The 17,127-nt window shown below is 37.8% G+C and overlaps 1 protein-coding gene across 1 annotated transcript; it reads right to left on the reverse strand.

Annotated features, from left to right (window-relative positions):
• Positions 1-470: 470 nt before the first annotated feature.
• grhl2a (grainyhead-like transcription factor 2a) lies at positions 471-14,424 on the reverse strand. The gene is made up of 16 exons (XM_056234886.1): positions 14,146-14,424; positions 13,015-13,201; positions 12,846-12,904; positions 12,126-12,471; positions 11,927-11,985; positions 10,387-10,543; positions 10,178-10,289; positions 7,455-7,549; positions 5,640-5,798; positions 4,193-4,277; positions 3,829-3,965; positions 3,616-3,653; positions 2,925-3,007; positions 2,722-2,807; positions 1,064-1,128; positions 471-941 (listed from the first exon to the last, which is right to left on the reverse strand). Exons 1-16 carry the CDS (start codon positions 14,160-14,162, stop codon positions 827-829), a joined length of 1,800 nt encoding a protein of 599 aa, XP_056090861.1. The 5' UTR covers positions 14,163-14,424; the 3' UTR covers positions 471-826.
• Positions 14,425-17,127: the final 2,703 nt, after the last annotated feature.

Consider the following 17,127-nt stretch of genomic DNA (forward strand, 5'->3'; position numbering starts at 1 on the left):
AACCGGAAGACTTTCGTTCATCCCCAGAACACAAATGAAGATGTTTTTTTGTTGTTAATGAAATCTGAGAGATTTCTGTCCCTCGATTGACTGCTACGCAACAACCACTTTCAAGACCCACAAGACCCTAAATTTCAATTGGTCAGTCAACAGTTTACCAAATTAATACATGTGTATGTACAACAGTGAAGATACTCTCGACTTATTTATTCAACAGATAAAATACAACCATAAAAAATATGTACAAGGTATGTTTTAAAAAAAACAACATATAACACAATCAGGAATATGGGTCAACTATATGCATTCAATGCAACACATAAGGTGAAGAGTAGTGTATTCATGGCATTGTTGTGGATATAATGTACAACACACATGTCTTCCTTGAATGGTAAAGATCTCTTTATGTTTAAATATCGTCGAAGTATTGATAAAGGAAGTCAACGCTTGCTAAAGTCTGGTACTTTTTTACGGCTGCACATTGTTGGCCACAAGGGGGAGACAGCACAAAGAGAAAAAAAAAAGCCATTAAACTTGACTGGCATATTATAGTGCTTTGGAAGAGCATTTTTATGTGCTGTTCAGACATATGATAATCATAGTTCCACAGTTCCATCATAATGTTTATTTAAACAATTTAATCTGTACCAGCAGGTCCACTGAAGTGCATTCCCAAGTCAATGACTTCCAAAGGCGTTTTCATCTTCTAATACAGATGTCATAAGAACCCAATAGGAGCGCTGATGCACAGAATGAATTGTGTGCTGCTGCTTCAGGGTCCCAATCAGGTTCTCTCAGTAGAACCACGTTACTGCGGCACTAACACTTAAATTTCAGTGAGAGTGACCCGGAAACAGTCGGCCTGATTGTCAATGGCCAGGATAAACGTGTCCTCGTTGCAGTAGTGCTGAATGATGTTGTCGTCCATGTTGACCAGGATACTAGTGGTTGAATGAGAGTGAACATTAAAACAATTCAAAACAACACAAAAACATATATTTTTGCTTTTTAGCACTGATAAAAGTTGAGAGAACGGATTTTGTACAGGCAAATGTTTACTCACCCTTTCTTGCTTTTCTTATAGATTTTAGTCATCTTCTCCACAGGAAGAGAATATTTGCCTGATATCTTGAGGGAGAAAAAGACCTTAAAATCAGCAGCTTAAACAAAAAAACCTCTGTGAATGGCTAATTTCCAACCCTGTTGTATTCAATGGAAAAGTAATCTGACCCGTTACCAAATGCAGTGTAATACCCAATTACTTCTTCCTCTTAAAGGGCCAAAAATGAAAATTCTGTCATTAATCACCCTCATGTCGCTCCAAACCCGTCAGAGTTTCGTTTATCTTCGGAACACAAACGAAGATCTTTTTGATGAAATCCGAGAGCTTTCTCTTCCTCCACTGACAGTCTACGCAACTAACACTTTGAAGCTTCAAAAAGTTCATAAAGAGATGGTAAAACTAATCCCATGTGAATTGAGCAGTTTAGTCCAAAATTTTCTAAAGAGACAAGGTCACTTTATATGATAAACAGATTGAATTTAGGCTTTTATTCACATATAAACACTTATCAATGCACACATAAGTTGTGGTAAAGCTTCTGTAAGAGGTTCTGCAAGAACCAATGAGCTTCATTCTCGTGTTACGCAGCACGTTTGAGCTTCTGCAAGAACCAATGAGCTTCATTCTTGTGTTACGCAGCACGTTTGAGCTTCTGCAAGAACCAATGAGCTTCATTCTCGTGTTACGCAGCACGTTTGAGCTTCTGCAAGAACCAATGAGCTTCATTCTCGTGTTACGCAGCACGTTTGAGCTTCTGCAAGAACCAATGAGGTTCATTCTCGTGTTACGCAGCACGTTTGAGCTTCTGCAAGAACCAATGAGGTTCATTCTCGTGTTACGCAGCACGCTTGAGCTTCTGCAAGAACCAATAAGGTTCATTCTCGTGTTACGCAGCACGTTTGAGCTTCTGCAAGAACCAATGAGCTTCATTCTCGTGTTACGCAGCACGTTTGAGCTTCTGCAAGAACCAATGAGGTTCATTCTCGTGTTACGCAGCACGTTTGAGCTTCTGCAAGAACCAATGAGGTTCATTCTCGTGTTACGCAACACGTTTGAGCTTCTGCAAGAACCAATGAGGTTCATTCTCGTGTTACGCAGCACGTTTGAGCTTCTGCAAGAACCAATGAGATTCATTCTCATGTTACACAGCACGTTTGAGCTTCTGCAAGAACCAATGAGGTTCATTCTCGTGTTACGCAACACGTTTGAGCTTCTGCAAGAACCAATGAGGTTCATTCTCGTGTTACGCAGCACGTTTGAGCTTCTGCAAGAACCAATGAGATTCATTCTCATGTTACACAGCACGTTTGAGCTTCTGCAAGAACCAATGAGCTTCATTCTCGTGTTACGCAGCACGTTTGAGCTTCTGCAAGAACCAATGAGCTTCATTCTCGTGTTACGCAGCACGTTTGAGCTTCTGCAAGAACCAATGAGGTTCATTCTCGTGTTACGCAGCACGTTTGAGCTTCTGCAAGAACCAATGAGCTTCATTCTCGTGTGTTACACAGTGTGTTTGTGTTCCTGAAGATGAACAAAAGTCCTACAGGTTTGGAACAACATGAGGCTGAGTAAATGATGACAGAATTGAAATTTTTTGGTGAACTATCCCTTTAAGAAACAAAGTGTAAATCCCATGTGCTGCGTGACACTGAACTTACTGCCTCAAGTAAACTTTTCAGTGTTGGAGACCTCAGCATCAGTGCATCAAAAACCTCATCAGCTTCTCTCCTTACGTACAGTAGGACTGCAGAAACATAATGTGCAGGCATGTATATAAATGAATATCAAAAAGCATTAATATAGAAGAATGGGACATATTCTGTTGCCTTGACATGTACATCTCACATGCAGTAATTCATACCTCTCTTGTCCTCTCTGCAGTATTTGACGGGCGGAGAAACATCGTCCTCTGACCGATGAGCGAACGATCTTTTCATGGCCGGCCTGCATGAGAAACAGATGAATCTATAATTCTTATACTTCTGTGATGAATCCTTTCAATGTCACAATTATTACTGCAAGAAATAAATGAAGATAAATTTGAAACACACTGGATTGATTCTACTGGTCTGATGTTTGCCGAGCTTAATAGTGATGCATCAAAAAATTAGATTAAAAGGTGATAATTATTTTCATGTTATCGTCAAAAACGAATAACTGGCTAATAATTTGAAAATATTTTGCCTAAATAGATTAAAAAATAAAACAGTTCAACTAAAATCAGCGATTAAGCAAACTTAGGCATCACAGCATTATAATGTACAGAATGAAAAACAGACACTCATTCAAAGAGTTGCTAAAGATTACATTTTACATTGCTATTAGTGTTTTTTTAAATACATTTAAGTGATAAGTTAGATGACAGCAAAGGTAAATCTAAAAACAGGAAAATTAATCATGTACAGTTAAAAATGGGAAAATAAATATCCTCCACAATCATACATTTAAAAAAAAAAAATCTACAGATAACCAGTATGGTAAAGCCATATCTTGCATCCCTAAATACCAATACAATTAGATTAAACGAGGACATTCACAGTAATGACACTGACCCATCACTCTCTATTTCTTCAACACCAAAACTGAACACCTATAAACAAAGAGAAAACATTATAGAGACTTAAAACTGCACATGCTCTACATCATAATGACAGTGCTTTCGAAATATCCTATAAGTCATTATAATTACTTCTGAGTATTTCACATCAACCCCCCCAAAATTCAGTACTGTCACTTTAAGAACTGCATTGATCATTCCTCCTCACCTGACCGGCTCTCTGGAGGTTGTTCAAATGGACATCGGGGATGAAGAGGACAGGCTGGGACTCCAGGTCCGACAAAGTTTTGAAAAGTGTAATATCTGGCCTCTTTTGAGATAAAGTGGCGAAACTTCCTCTCTTACCTAACAGGGTGAATGAAAACCAGTGACTCGAGTCAAAAGCAGCAAGTTTGTGACTGTCTGCCAAGACCAAACCTATAATTACATTTACAGTCATGCCGAGAGCTGATATGACTGAAGTGCATTTTATCCATTTTCAGAGCAAAATGTATGATTCATGGATACAGCATCTAAGGATAATCGCACCACATTGCATAAATAAATGTTTGGTTGATTGACGGAACTCTCACCATCATGACCCTGGCCGACAGTCTGACCTTTGACCTTCTTCCGGAGCTGCTTTTTCTCCTCATCCCGAATTTTTCGCTCAGCTCCCTGTACAGAAGAGATGAGTTTGTGTTATCATACTGTTGTTGAGGGCCATCCGAGCAACAGGGGCGAGCTGGCTTTTTACTGGTACTGCTACCATGGCAGCGCCCATCATTGCGTTAAGGGTTAAACGCACTTTGCCACTCAATGGTGCTTAATAATAGTGTGTTGAATCAGTATCTCAAAAGTTTCGATTATGTAAGTGAGCTATGCTCATATTCTGATTTTAAATTGTAATTTTGTCCACCCAATATGCTAGAAACCCCACTCATTCAAGGACATGCATTTATTGCATGGACCAAGCAATAGACGAAGTCTATTGTAAAATTAATGTTCACAGATCAGTGAATATATGATCAAGTTTGCCCTCTTTTACTTGTGTTGCTTTTAAACTGAATGTGCGAAGCAAACTGTTTGCGGAAATAACCACAACATTAACAACATGAGCGTGTGGTTTATCTGTCAGTCAGATGTGTGTGTCATCATCTTTGGCTGGTAGAAAGGAAAAATAAAATAAACAAAGGCCCTTACATTGTGCAGAGTAACATTTTATAACACAACTCTGCACAACATAAGGCTCTTTGTTTATTTTATTTTTCCTTTCTACCAGCCAAAGATGATTCTGAAAGGAAATTTACTGTTATGAGTATATACACAAATATAGTTATAAGAATAATACCCGAAAAATGTCACAAGTGAAGACACCACTATTTACTATTAAGTGAACAGAAGTTAATTCAGGATTGGTTGGGAATATATCAAGACTGCGTATACAATAAGATTACATAATAGTTAACGTGAATTTAAAGCATTTTTAAATCTTGGGTAATTTCTACTCATACTAATTATTTTAATATTTAAAATTAAGTGATGTAATACCACTAAAAAACTACCATGATATTACAATGTACAAAAGTATATTTATAAATTAAATTAACCAAGATGAACAAATCCATGAAAAGTATATTAATTCATGAAACCTAAGTGAGAATGTAGTACATGTTAACTGTGTAAATACTGTTTACAATCTTGTTATAAAGCATTTGGAATCATAAAGTCATAATTCCTCATTATACACTCAAAAGCCCACCGCTTTTGGAGTAGCGACTCCCACCACTTTAGGAAAAGACAGTAGAAAGAGATTGAAAAAAATGTACAAATAGAAATGAAACCTACTTAATAATACTCTACTTGACTAACATGTAGTGTTGTAGTGGTTACAGCCACTACAGAAAATGGCAATGGCAAACACAGGAAATTGCCACTGTAACTGTAGGTACTTTTGTATAACTTGTGCAAATGAACCGATTGAGGTCTGTGACTCAAATGCAGGTATATGACCGACAGTCACACAGATGCCGCACCAACCTTGTCACAGAAGACCTTTATCTGCGAGCAGGCTCTGTGGATGGGTCTGTTGCTCCTGTTATTATAACTGTAGGTGTCAATCTGGATCATAAGCGGAAGACCTTTGACTCCCTTCTGTGAGGAGAAATCCGTGCTCAGACAGTTCACCGTAATGAAAACCTGAAAAAAAGAAGAAGAAGATGAGATACATGCAAACATCAGCTTGACAAAACATGCATCTCTGAGCTTGGAAAATGTCAAGTATGGTCAGGCAATCATGTCTTATTATCTTATGAGAGGAGAGCCAGGGGGAAGTTTTTCCACACCAAGCTGCTCAACCGTAAGGGGAATGTTTGCGTTTTTCCGTTTAAAAACTAGAAAACAGTGGAATAAGGGGCCGTTCATATGGAACCTGTTTTTGCGTTTCAAGACTAGAAAACATGCTTCTGTAAATATGCTAGATGGACATCTGTGAGTGTTATGTTCCTGTCTATGCAGCAGAAACGTGTCTCGAGACATTGCGTTTTTCCACTGCATGTTTTTAAAACTTCTTCTGAAGTGCTAGTCAATATGCCCACATTGCACATACTTACAAAAAAACAAAAAAAACATTTAAAAAGCAGTGCAATGGAATGCAAAAAAATGCATTTTTAACCACTTTAACCTAAAATGATGCCAACCAATGGCATCATTTTAGGGGGCGGCACTATCGGTTTGGCCAATGGCAGACATAGTTCCTGGGAAACATGTTAGAGGTGGTGAAATGACACACCTCAGCTTCACACTTTACAGACTGTCTGATTAATAGACTCGTCCTGAATAAAAAGCTATTTTGGGATTGCTTCCCAGTAAATCTTTTTAGCACTAGTCTATCTTTAATCTAAAAAACAAACAAATCTAGCTTCTTTGCAGAGAAAACCTTCCATCAGATGTGACCTTCATTATGGAATAAAACATTTTCTCCGTTGAATGTTAAATCTTCAAATAAAATCTCTAAATTGCGACTCTAAACAAAACCGCATAACCACTCATTCATTGTGTGCCTGTCAGTGGTTTATTCAAATAGTAAGCAAAACAAAATTGATTTGAAATATTCCCAACTGTAACCTGTTTTATGCCAATACATCAAGAGACACTGGAAAAACGACTGTTGAAAGATGAAAGCTAGCGAATCTTTCAGCCCGAGGTGAAAATAGTTTCCCACTGACGGTCTCCCGTTCTTTCATGTCTGTGCCTGTAGCTGTTGTTTCATAGAGGAGCTTGTTGTTCAATGTTATGAGAACCACTTGCTTTCTCAGGGCCACGTGATCAATTCTGACAGGAATCCGTTAGCAAACGCTTACACGGACAAATCTCCCTAGTGTGGGCTCTGTCTTTCTGTGTGAATGTGCGTGTGGGTGCATGTGAGCAAATATCACTGAAATCTTAACACCCTTCTACGCTACTATCAAATCACCATCAGTTGGCTCTTAAAACGTAAAGCATAACAATGTTTATGTTTTTGCAAACTTCACACATTATCTGAATTAGGAAACTTCCAGAAACCATTTTCCCAAAGATTAGGGCTTCTTCTATTAAGTCTTCCATTGGCTATTGCCATTACATTATAAGGCTACTTCAAAAGGCCAATTTTAAAAGACAAATATTGACCATGAGCACTGGGTGGACCTCCACCCTTAAGAGTGCACTTAAAGGAAGCCTGTTAAGCACTGGAAAAAGCCTCCTGACAGGGAATATGACGCTGCAGGGAAGAGGAGGAGAAGGCTGAGCGGCTGTTAGCAAACAACTTCAGCTTGACCCACACATAGCGAACTTAACATCCAGGTAAAAACTCACCTTTGCCTCTTCATTGACATCCCAGGTAAAGGACACAGCATTGTATGAGATTTCCTCAATGTTGCCAATGGTGTTAAAGCTCTCTTTATAGTCAGCTGAGGGGTGAAAGAGGAGTAGTGAAAAGATAATATTAGTTATATTTTGATCATATCTTTCTTTAAGACCTTAACAGTGTATAGTGGGGTTCAACACTATATATGGGGGACACTTAATTTTCAACAATATTATTAATTATTTGTACAAATACATAAAATGACTAAAATAATAGTAATAATTTAGATAATTAAAATTTAAAAACATTGAATTTATTGTACTCATTTTATTTTAATTCAAGAAATTACATGATGTAAATGAATAAGAAATAATTAATATTATTTTACATTATATTATTAACAAGTTTTATTCCACAACATTAAGTCTCTAACCAAAGTCGTGACCATTTGAACTCCTTTGTGCAAAAGTCCAGTTCATTGAAGCACAAGCTCAAATCATGCAGGAGAACACGATCATCAGGTTTTACCAGCTTGAGTGCTGTTCGGTGGACAATACCAAATCCTATATAAAAGACATTCTCAAATTCATGCCAATTATCAAGTTCAACTTGTAACTCGAATAGTTATGCTGATAATATTAATTGCAAAATGCTAACTTTTCACAAAGACTTTTGCACCCCACTGTATTTTCAAACAACACGAAGACCAGATAAATGTGGGAAAAGCATTTTCATGTTTTGCCCTGAGTAAAATATGAATATAATATGCAAAGCTGCAAACAAATTTGAGCACTTCAGGTTAAATTCAGAGTCATTTAAAGATTCAAAAGAAGAAAAAAAACACAGCGAGATGAATTTTGACCTCAGACGCGGGCGTTCTATTACACGCTTCATGTCTATGACACGGTACCTGCCTGCTGTGTAAATATAACTCCGCTTAAATATATGGCAGATGTTACTCAAGCCTTCCGTTTACAAAAGAGCAGGACCCTTTCCCAAGCTCCCGTTTGTCTGAGGATTCGACTCCCCCCTCCTAAACGGTTAACGCTCCTATTCAAATCCTGATCTTCAGCCTCAGGCACTATGAAAAATCCCTGGATACTGTTATTCAAATCAGGACAACATCAGGATCAGCAGATCGGGTTTCTTTCTTCCAAAATCATTCCCAAACCACGTCAGGTTGCCAGCTGCCACGGAGAAGACCATCACAGTGCCCCCCAGGTGTCAAAAAAAACCTGACCCCCCCCCCCATTGTCCTTATGCTTCCCAACTGGGAGTTATGATGGAATACTTTGCCCTAAGCATTGTGCTAAAGTTGCAGACCCTTTTTTTAGGATACACCTTAAATAAAGTGAATGTAGAACTGGGAAGAAAAAAAGATGAACAAAAGGAGGGGACTCTGGTATCCCAGAGCATAAAAGAGAAAAAAGAATAGATGTACACGTAGAGTCACACATACAAAGACACACCCCGAAACACTGCGTATTGTCATTCTTAAGGCACGGTCATGTTTACCATTATTCTGCCAATCATTGCATGTGAAATCCAGTCATCACTATTGGGAACACTGCAAAATAATATTTTCTTCCTCAGTATTTCTGTCTTGTTTCAGTACAACTATCTGAACATCCTTAAATCAAGTTGAGAAGCAAAATTACTTAAAGGGACAGTTCAGCCAATTTTTTTTTAATTCCGTCATAATTTACTCACCCTCATGTTGTTCCAAACCTGTATGAGTTTCTTTCTACTGTTGAACACAAATTAAGATATTTTGAAGAATGTTGGTAGCCGACTTCCATAGTAGGAAAAAATAATAATATTGAAGTCAATGGCTACAGTCAACTGTCTACTATCCCTTTAAGGTATGAAGTCTAAATGATATCTAAACATTCTTAAATCAAGATACTTGAGAAAAAATGACTGAAGATAATAGTCTTGTTGTCTGAAAATTTTATCAAAATTAAGTGACTTTATGTGTAAAACAAGAAAAAAATATCTGCTAATGGGGAAAGAAAAATAAACTAAATTTAAAGGGAAAATAACTTTATTTTTCTTACCCCATTAGCAGATATTTTTTCTTGTTTAAAGCATAAAGCACTTAATTTTGTGCTTAACACAACATTTTTTTGCACTTAACATTTTTCAGACAACAAGACTATTATCTTCAGTCATTTTTTTCTCAAGTATCTTGATTTAAGAATATTTAGATATTTGTACTGGACATAAATACTGGACTGGAATTGATACGGTAAAACCCATCACAAGACTGGGCCATCTGACCAATCAGAGCAAAGTAGGCTCTCCGAAAGGAGGAGTTTAGAGAGACTGAATCCTTAAACGAACCATTTTAGACACTGAGCAAAGAGCTGATGCTGCAATGTATATTATGACTTATGAGAAAGTTTGTGTTTTTTGATCTTGGATGCATGTAAACCAGGGGTGTCCGAACTCAGTCCTGAGGGCCACTGTCCTGCAGAGTTTTGCTCCAACTTACCCTCAACACTCATTAGCTGGTTCAGGTGTGTTTAAATGGGGTTGGACTGTTGGAGCTGAACTCTGAGTCTGCAGGACAGTGGCCTTCCAGGAGCAAGATTCAACACCCCTAATGTAAACATTGTCCTCCAAAACAAAATTAGACCTTTAAACCAAATTAGACCAAAATAAACCTTTAAAATAGCATAAGGGGCACTTTAAGACATAAGTAAAAGATCTACATCAGGCAGAATCTCACCTATGTCAAGGACTCTCTGTTTGGCCGTGTGCTGACGGCTGTGCCAGTAGTTCCAGTGTTTGAGCTGCTCATCTCGACACTTCTCCTGTCCGAACACCACCATCACTACACTCTGAGAGAGACAAGAGTTGCATTACAATGTTTCTGGTCCTTCATATCAAATACGCTGCAGGGTTAAGAGTGCTTGTCATGGTAATAGCAGAACTCACCCGCACTTTACTGATGGGGTGACGAAGGCCCTTGTTGGCCCCGGTCTCACTGAGAGTGATGCCGTAGAACTGGCCTTTGTTCAGGTAGATCATGGGTCCCTCGCCTGCCTTCTCACGGGCCGAACGACTCGCTTCTATATTGTACTGGAACATGTCTCTATAGGAGAGGATGGGAACACTTTTGTGTGAATAGAATGTTTTTGGGAAAAAAATGTATATGTTTGTCTATATTTGTAAGCAAGTCTGCATTCAACAAAGATTTTGGGAAGTTCACATGCTATATGGTTCACATTCTTCATTAAGAAAAGAGATGCTAATGTAACTTTTTTAATATTATCGCTTATGGTATGGGTCTGATTAGTATAAAAGTCAATATATTTATGGCAATAAATCATAAACAAATGATCATCGAACCTTCCATTTCCCATTTTCCATCACACACTTGCATATTTTTGTACATAGTAGCAGGCTTATATTTGTTAAATAATTGTGGGAAAAGAAAGATTTCTGCTGTTATTTCATTATAGGTGGGCACTTTTTTGTAATCAGCCTCATGTAGATATATATCTAATATTAGCCAATATATTGGCTTCAACATATAAATATTTAATATATAATCATTCATCAATAATGATCAGTGTTGTCTAAATGATGCATCCCTCTTTTCAAGCAGTTTTACTAGAAAAAATCAATAATAAAAGAGAGTCTACAGAGGAACAGTTCCTGAATTTGAATCTTAGGACCACTGCTATTTAACAAAATTAATAAAATACGGAGACATGGCTCAGAATTTGGAGGCTCTAATACAGAGATCCATATTACTGTGATTCAAATGTACTTTTACAGAGAATTTTTAAAACTAGAAATAATTTAAGTTTAGAATTTAAATGGATTCAATAATTGTTTTTTAGTGCTGTCAAATCAATTCATCTTGATTAATCGCATCTAACATAAAAGTTTGTGTTTACATAATAATATACTGTATATAAACATAATACATATACACATATATTATGTAAACAAACGTTTATGTCAGATGCGATTAATCAAGATTAATCGATTTGACAGCAATAAAAGTGATCAAATTTGCATTGAATTGATCAAAGGTGACAGTATAGACTTTTACATTGTTACAATGTTATGTTGTTGCATCATTTTATTGCAAATAATTGTTCTTTTGAACTTTCAAATCATTAAAAAAATCCTAAAAAAGTGTCACAATACTATTAAGCAGCACCGCTATTTTCAACATTGGCAATAATAAGAAATGTTTCTTGATCACCAAATCTAATGGATCATGTGACACTGAAGACTGGAGTAATGCTGCCGAAAATTCAGCTTTGCATCACATGAATACATTTTAAAGTATATTAAAATAGAAACAGTTTTGCATTAATATTTCACAATATTACTGTTTTTACTGTACTTTAATTCAATAAATGCATCCTTGTTGAGCATAAGAAAACATTTAAAAAAAATCTTACAGACGTTGAATTTTTGAATGGTAGTGTAAATAAAGATTAAGGGTTGCTGTACTTACACCCCTGGACGTGCCTGGCCGAAATGTTCAGCCCCTACTGTGGTGGGCGCTCTGTACTTCTGAAAAACAGTATATGACAGACGTGTGAACGTACCGAAGAAACAGATTGTTCTAAACTGCATTACACATTATCGCTGAGATGTGCAATGGCCTGTGGCTACCATTACCAGTGATAGTCATTAACTGGCAGAAAGCTCACCACAGTCTCTTCAGGATAGGAGTCCTCATAGGTGCTACTGTCTGGTGTACTACACTGTTCATCCTTCGCGTATCCGTCGTGGCTGGCGCTCGCTGAGACCTGTAAAGAATGGTAGTGCATGCGCTGATACTGAAGCCCCTGCTGCTGGTGATGGCTGGAGAATGACTGAGGATAAACCTCAGCCTTCACAGTGGCCACAACACCCCCCTCAACCGGCATGGTATCAAACAGGTCTTGTTTACTTTCTGCACTGTGCATGTCCGTATTCAAGGACAGGTTGACTGGACGTGACTTCAGGACATGAATACGATTCTCTGTGGATTCAAAACCATCTTGACCGATCCGACTGAAAGAAAGAGGTCAGAAATCAAAGGGGTTAGTTCAAATTATTCCAGTCGGAACATGGACTTTTTTTTAAAATAAAGAATTAAATTAAAGGCCTAAAATGAAGAAATATTCAAGAAGATTCTATAAACAAAATGCAAGTAAATGATTTACTGGCTACTATCAAAGCCCAAATCACGCAGGATAACAAGGATCAATCTTTCACTCAAATTGTTATGTTAATAATAATTTAATTCACATTTATTTTATAAATGGGAGTTCATCAGGGTTCTATTCGTGGGCCTCTTCCTTTTTCCTTTTAGGTTACTTTTAGGTAATGTGATAAAAGAACCACTTGATCAAAGCAAGCTTTAACAAATTGTGTGATTGACTGACCTCTTTTCATGATCTTCTGGAAGTCTGGGTACTGGTAAGAGCCTCTTCTCTTTAGGAACCTAAATGGAAAAGAGATGGGTATAATAACACACTGTCTTCAAATATTTACACCCTTAACCGGCACATTCATTTCCTTCTTAACTGTAGTGTGTTACAGATGACCTCTGACCTTATAGTAATCATAAAGGATTCCCAGGGCGGCCACACTATCCTCATCTCCATTAATGCTCATCATGGCCTTGGTGGCAGCGGTCAGTGGATTCTCCAAGTAAGATTTCCATGCCTCATCTTCACTCGTGAAGGTACGGCGTGATGGAATGGTCATCTCATTAGGAACCACCACCACCAGACGCTTACTGTAAAATACAGGCACGCTATTTTAAAAAGAGGGCACATAAAAGGGTCTAGGTACGAGTATGATGATATACACACACAAGATTGAAGTTATACATATACATGCATCAAACAATCTGAAGCATAGACAACAGGATTGATCCCAATAATACCACCACTCTCTAAACCTTAGGGTTCATTAATTTTACAAAGGGCTGGAGCATACAACTGAAATTCCCAGAACTATCCTTTTACATTTTCCACACAACTGCTTTTTTTTCTGTGGGACAATGGACTATATCCTGCTGGATATTGATACTACAGTGAGGAAGGGTTGCATGGGAGGGGCTGTACAAGGATGTTAGCTAATATAAGCCACCTGCCCGGGCCCACCGTTATAGTTGTTCTACAGCAAACAAACACAAACAGAAGAGGAAAAGGAAAAGAAAAGCCATCAATCTGTCACACTTGTTCTTTCTTGTTGCAGTGTATATAGTTTGGAACCCCTTACACTGGTAATCATCTAAATACGTAAATAAAAACAAATATTCATATAATTAAACATATTAATAATAATAATAATTCAGTTCACATTTATTTGTATAGCACTTTTCACAATACATATTGTTTCAAATCAGCTTTACAGAAAATTTAGAGTGATCTGTTATCAGATATAATAATAATAATAATACAATTTAGTGGGAGTTCCTCAGGGTTCTATTTGTGTGCCTCTTCCTTTTTCCTTTTAGGTTACCTTTAGATAATGTAATAAAATAACCACTTGATCAAAGCAAGCTTTGACAAATTTACGTAGCATTTTATCAAACACAACAACCTGTCACGATAACGTGACGTCACATATGAAAATACAACACGTCATTCCTAGTCTAAAAACTTGTCGCTATATAATTTAATTACGTTAGCAATTTCTTACAGATAGCATTAGTGTTTACATTTGGCGACTTACTTCTCCTCCTGAGCCATGTGCAGTGCGGGGCTTCCACAGTGAAACTGGACTTTCAGGTCGGTGAAGATGCGGCAGGTGAGTCGCAGGGAACGGCTGAAAGAAAACTCGGACTACAGGTCAAACAACTTCTCGCATCCGACTCTCATTACAGCATCCTCCGTCTGTTCCGCACAAAGGTGAACAGCCAAACATTCAGGATCAAGCGGTAAATTGTGTTAATTCTGGCAAGTCTCAAGGTGACTGTTATTGTGAGCAAGCAAAGGTGAGCTCTCGTTACCTGGAGGAGGAGACGAGCCAGCTAATCCTCACGCAGCAGCTTTGATTCGGACACGGTGATTGGCTGAAAATTAGAAAGAAGGCGTGGCCCCTACCTGCACGTTACACTGTTAAAAACATGCATCTGAAATAGAGAATCATTCTGTTCGTGGGAATTTTTCATTAATTGCGCAATGACAAATTTCTCGATAGGCGTTTTTATGGAAAATTTTTATAAATGTTGGCTTAACCACTAGTAAAAAAAAAACCTGTAGGTAATACGCTTTGTTTATAGAGTGAAAAAAAGATGAATGATTTGAGAAGCTCAGCAAGGAGCGAGATTTTTAGGTCTGTACTTTAGCCTACATAACATTGGCAGATGGCAGAGTTGTCTATATTTAATTTAACCAACTGAGTATAATGAAATATGACTTATGTTTCGAGCTCTTCTTGTTGGGAAAGGGGAATGTTTGTTCATGTTTAGCCGTCTGAGCTTAACCAAATACACCTATTGTTGACCAGCAGACTGATATTTGTTTGTTAGGGCTGCAAATAAAAGTGTCTGTTAGACTAACAGGCGTGGCTCTGTTTTAAAGTAGTCAAATGTGCAGCTCCTTCTTTGCTTGGATCGAGGGGGGATCTGGGATTTGCGGCTGGCCTGGGCTCAGCAGACCAATAAAATGTTTAAAAAAAAATACATATATATTTAAAGAAACTCAGTCGTCATAATTTAAGTGCAATTGTGTACGTGACAGATCACAGATGAGCAGGCTTCAACAAGACTAGAAGGTGAAATCTACTAATGACCTACTGTTGTCAGTCATGGGAACCGAAACTGACACCTCAGTACATTTTCACCAACATGAAGACATTTAGAGAGAGAGGCATAGGCTATACAAATACATATATTATCAGTCTGTTTTTCATTGTTTTAAAAAGCTTTTTTCCCCGTTTAATTTGCTTTAAAAAAAATCCTTATCACACTTCATGGGACATTTCACAGGAGGTGTGGCATGCCTGAAAAGAAAAAGAACCTGTTTTGACCTGGAGAAACGCTTCAGCTTCTACCCGTCTGACAGGTAACGATTCTGCTTTGTTAGCAAAATGTGACAGTAGTTTATACATCACAAACACACACACTGAATCGACACATTTTACCAGTCGCGCCAGTCCAGTCCAACTTCTGGAGAGAGTTGTCTTCTGAAAACGTTATACGCAGTATCCTCATATTGTGTGTGTGTCTGTTAATTGTTAGATAATTCAAATGAAGAAAATCTTTCTCACGCACCACCTTTTTGAGGTGTACATGCTTTATGTCACTTGCATATACAACATATTAAATTCAATTTGATGGGAAAATATCAGCGAGCAATTCAGGACTAACCCTGCTGACTCACATGATTCACATGATGTCATCTGTTGCCCGAGCATGGGAACAAGGCCCGTCCCAATCTACAGAAACCAGATAGTTTACAACAGCACACTCGTGCCTCCTAAAAATACTAAACTAATATGGTAGGCTACTGTTCTCTATCAATCTCTCACTCCATGTGGAAAAAAGTAAATGCCAAAGGCTAATTTTTTTTTAATATTTTTCACTCTATACTGTGCAAAAGTCTTAGGCATGTTAGTATTTTCACCCCAAAAAATGCCAGTTACTCATATCTTTTGCTGTAGTGTGTCAGTAGGAAATAGTTTACATTTCCAAACATTCCTTTAACCATTAGTTTAATAATCCAGTGAGGTTTTTGTAAGGAGTCAGCCGGTCTCTGCTCCACACTGAGTTGAGTCAGTCTGTGATTACATGAAGAAACAGAAAAAAACGGAGTCAGACTAAATCCAGTAGAACTTGCGCAACGTCTCCAAGATGCTTGAGGAAACCGACCTTCAAAGCTGTGCAAGTTGTTTTAAACGCAAAGGGTGGTCACACCAAATATTGATTTAAGTTAATTGAAGTTAATTGATACATAAAATCTATTTAAGACATTTTTTTAAAGCATCCCCACTTTACTGCATTTTTACACAACTGCCTAAAACTCTTCACAGGTTGTCACAGTTCTTCTGGATTTGCCTTGTGAAAGTATTCATATACCCCCCATTTTGTTTTGTTGCAGCTTTAAATGACTTTTTTTTCACATCAATCTACACTCCTCACCCCTTTACAAAGCAAAAAAAAAAAAAAAAAAAAAAGATTTGTTATTGTAAACACTTATATCAACTTTGCAACATTATTAAAAAGAAGAAACTGAAATAATTATGTTGCATAAGTATTTATAGCCTTATCTGAGTACTTAGTTGAAGCACCTTTAGCTTTGCACATCTGAATTCTCCTCAGATCCTCTCAAGCTCTGTCCGTTATAGGATGGGGATCATCGGTGGACAGACATGTTCAGGTTTCTCCAGAGATGTTTCGACTGGGCCACTCAAGGACGTTCACAGAGTTGTCCCTAAGCCTGTGCATGGTCTTATCTGTGTGCTTGGGGTCATTGTCCTGTGGGAAGGTGGACCTGGACCAGGTTTTGATTAAGGACATCTCTATATTTCTCTTTCCCAAAGGGCCTGCCGCTGAATGGCTTTGTTTGTGCTCTGCTCTGATATGCATTCTCAGCTGTTAGACCTTTTATTGAGAGTTGACCTTTCCAAATCATGGCCCTTAAATTGAATTTGCCACAGGTTAACTCCACTCGAAGTGTAGAAACATCTCAAAGATGATCCAGCGAAATTAGA

This window comes from Rhinichthys klamathensis, unplaced genomic scaffold (assembly GCF_029890125.1).
Source record: "Rhinichthys klamathensis goyatoka isolate OS25496 unplaced genomic scaffold, OSU_Roscu_1.1 h1tg000407l_1, whole genome shotgun sequence".
In the NCBI taxonomy this organism is placed as follows: domain Eukaryota; kingdom Metazoa; phylum Chordata; class Actinopteri; order Cypriniformes; family Leuciscidae; genus Rhinichthys; species Rhinichthys klamathensis.

Bases quoted from the DNA above. Each gene is read 5' to 3' on its own strand.
- grhl2a (XM_056234886.1), bottom strand. The intron at 11,986-12,125 runs GTGAGCTTTCTG...ACTGTTTTTCAG, and splicing joins CCTATCCTGAAGAGACTGTG to AAGTACAGAGCGCCCACCAC. The intron at 1,129-2,721 runs GTAAGTTCAGTG...TTCTCCCTCAAG, and splicing joins TGAAAAGTTTACTTGAGGCA to ATATCAGGCAAATATTCTCT.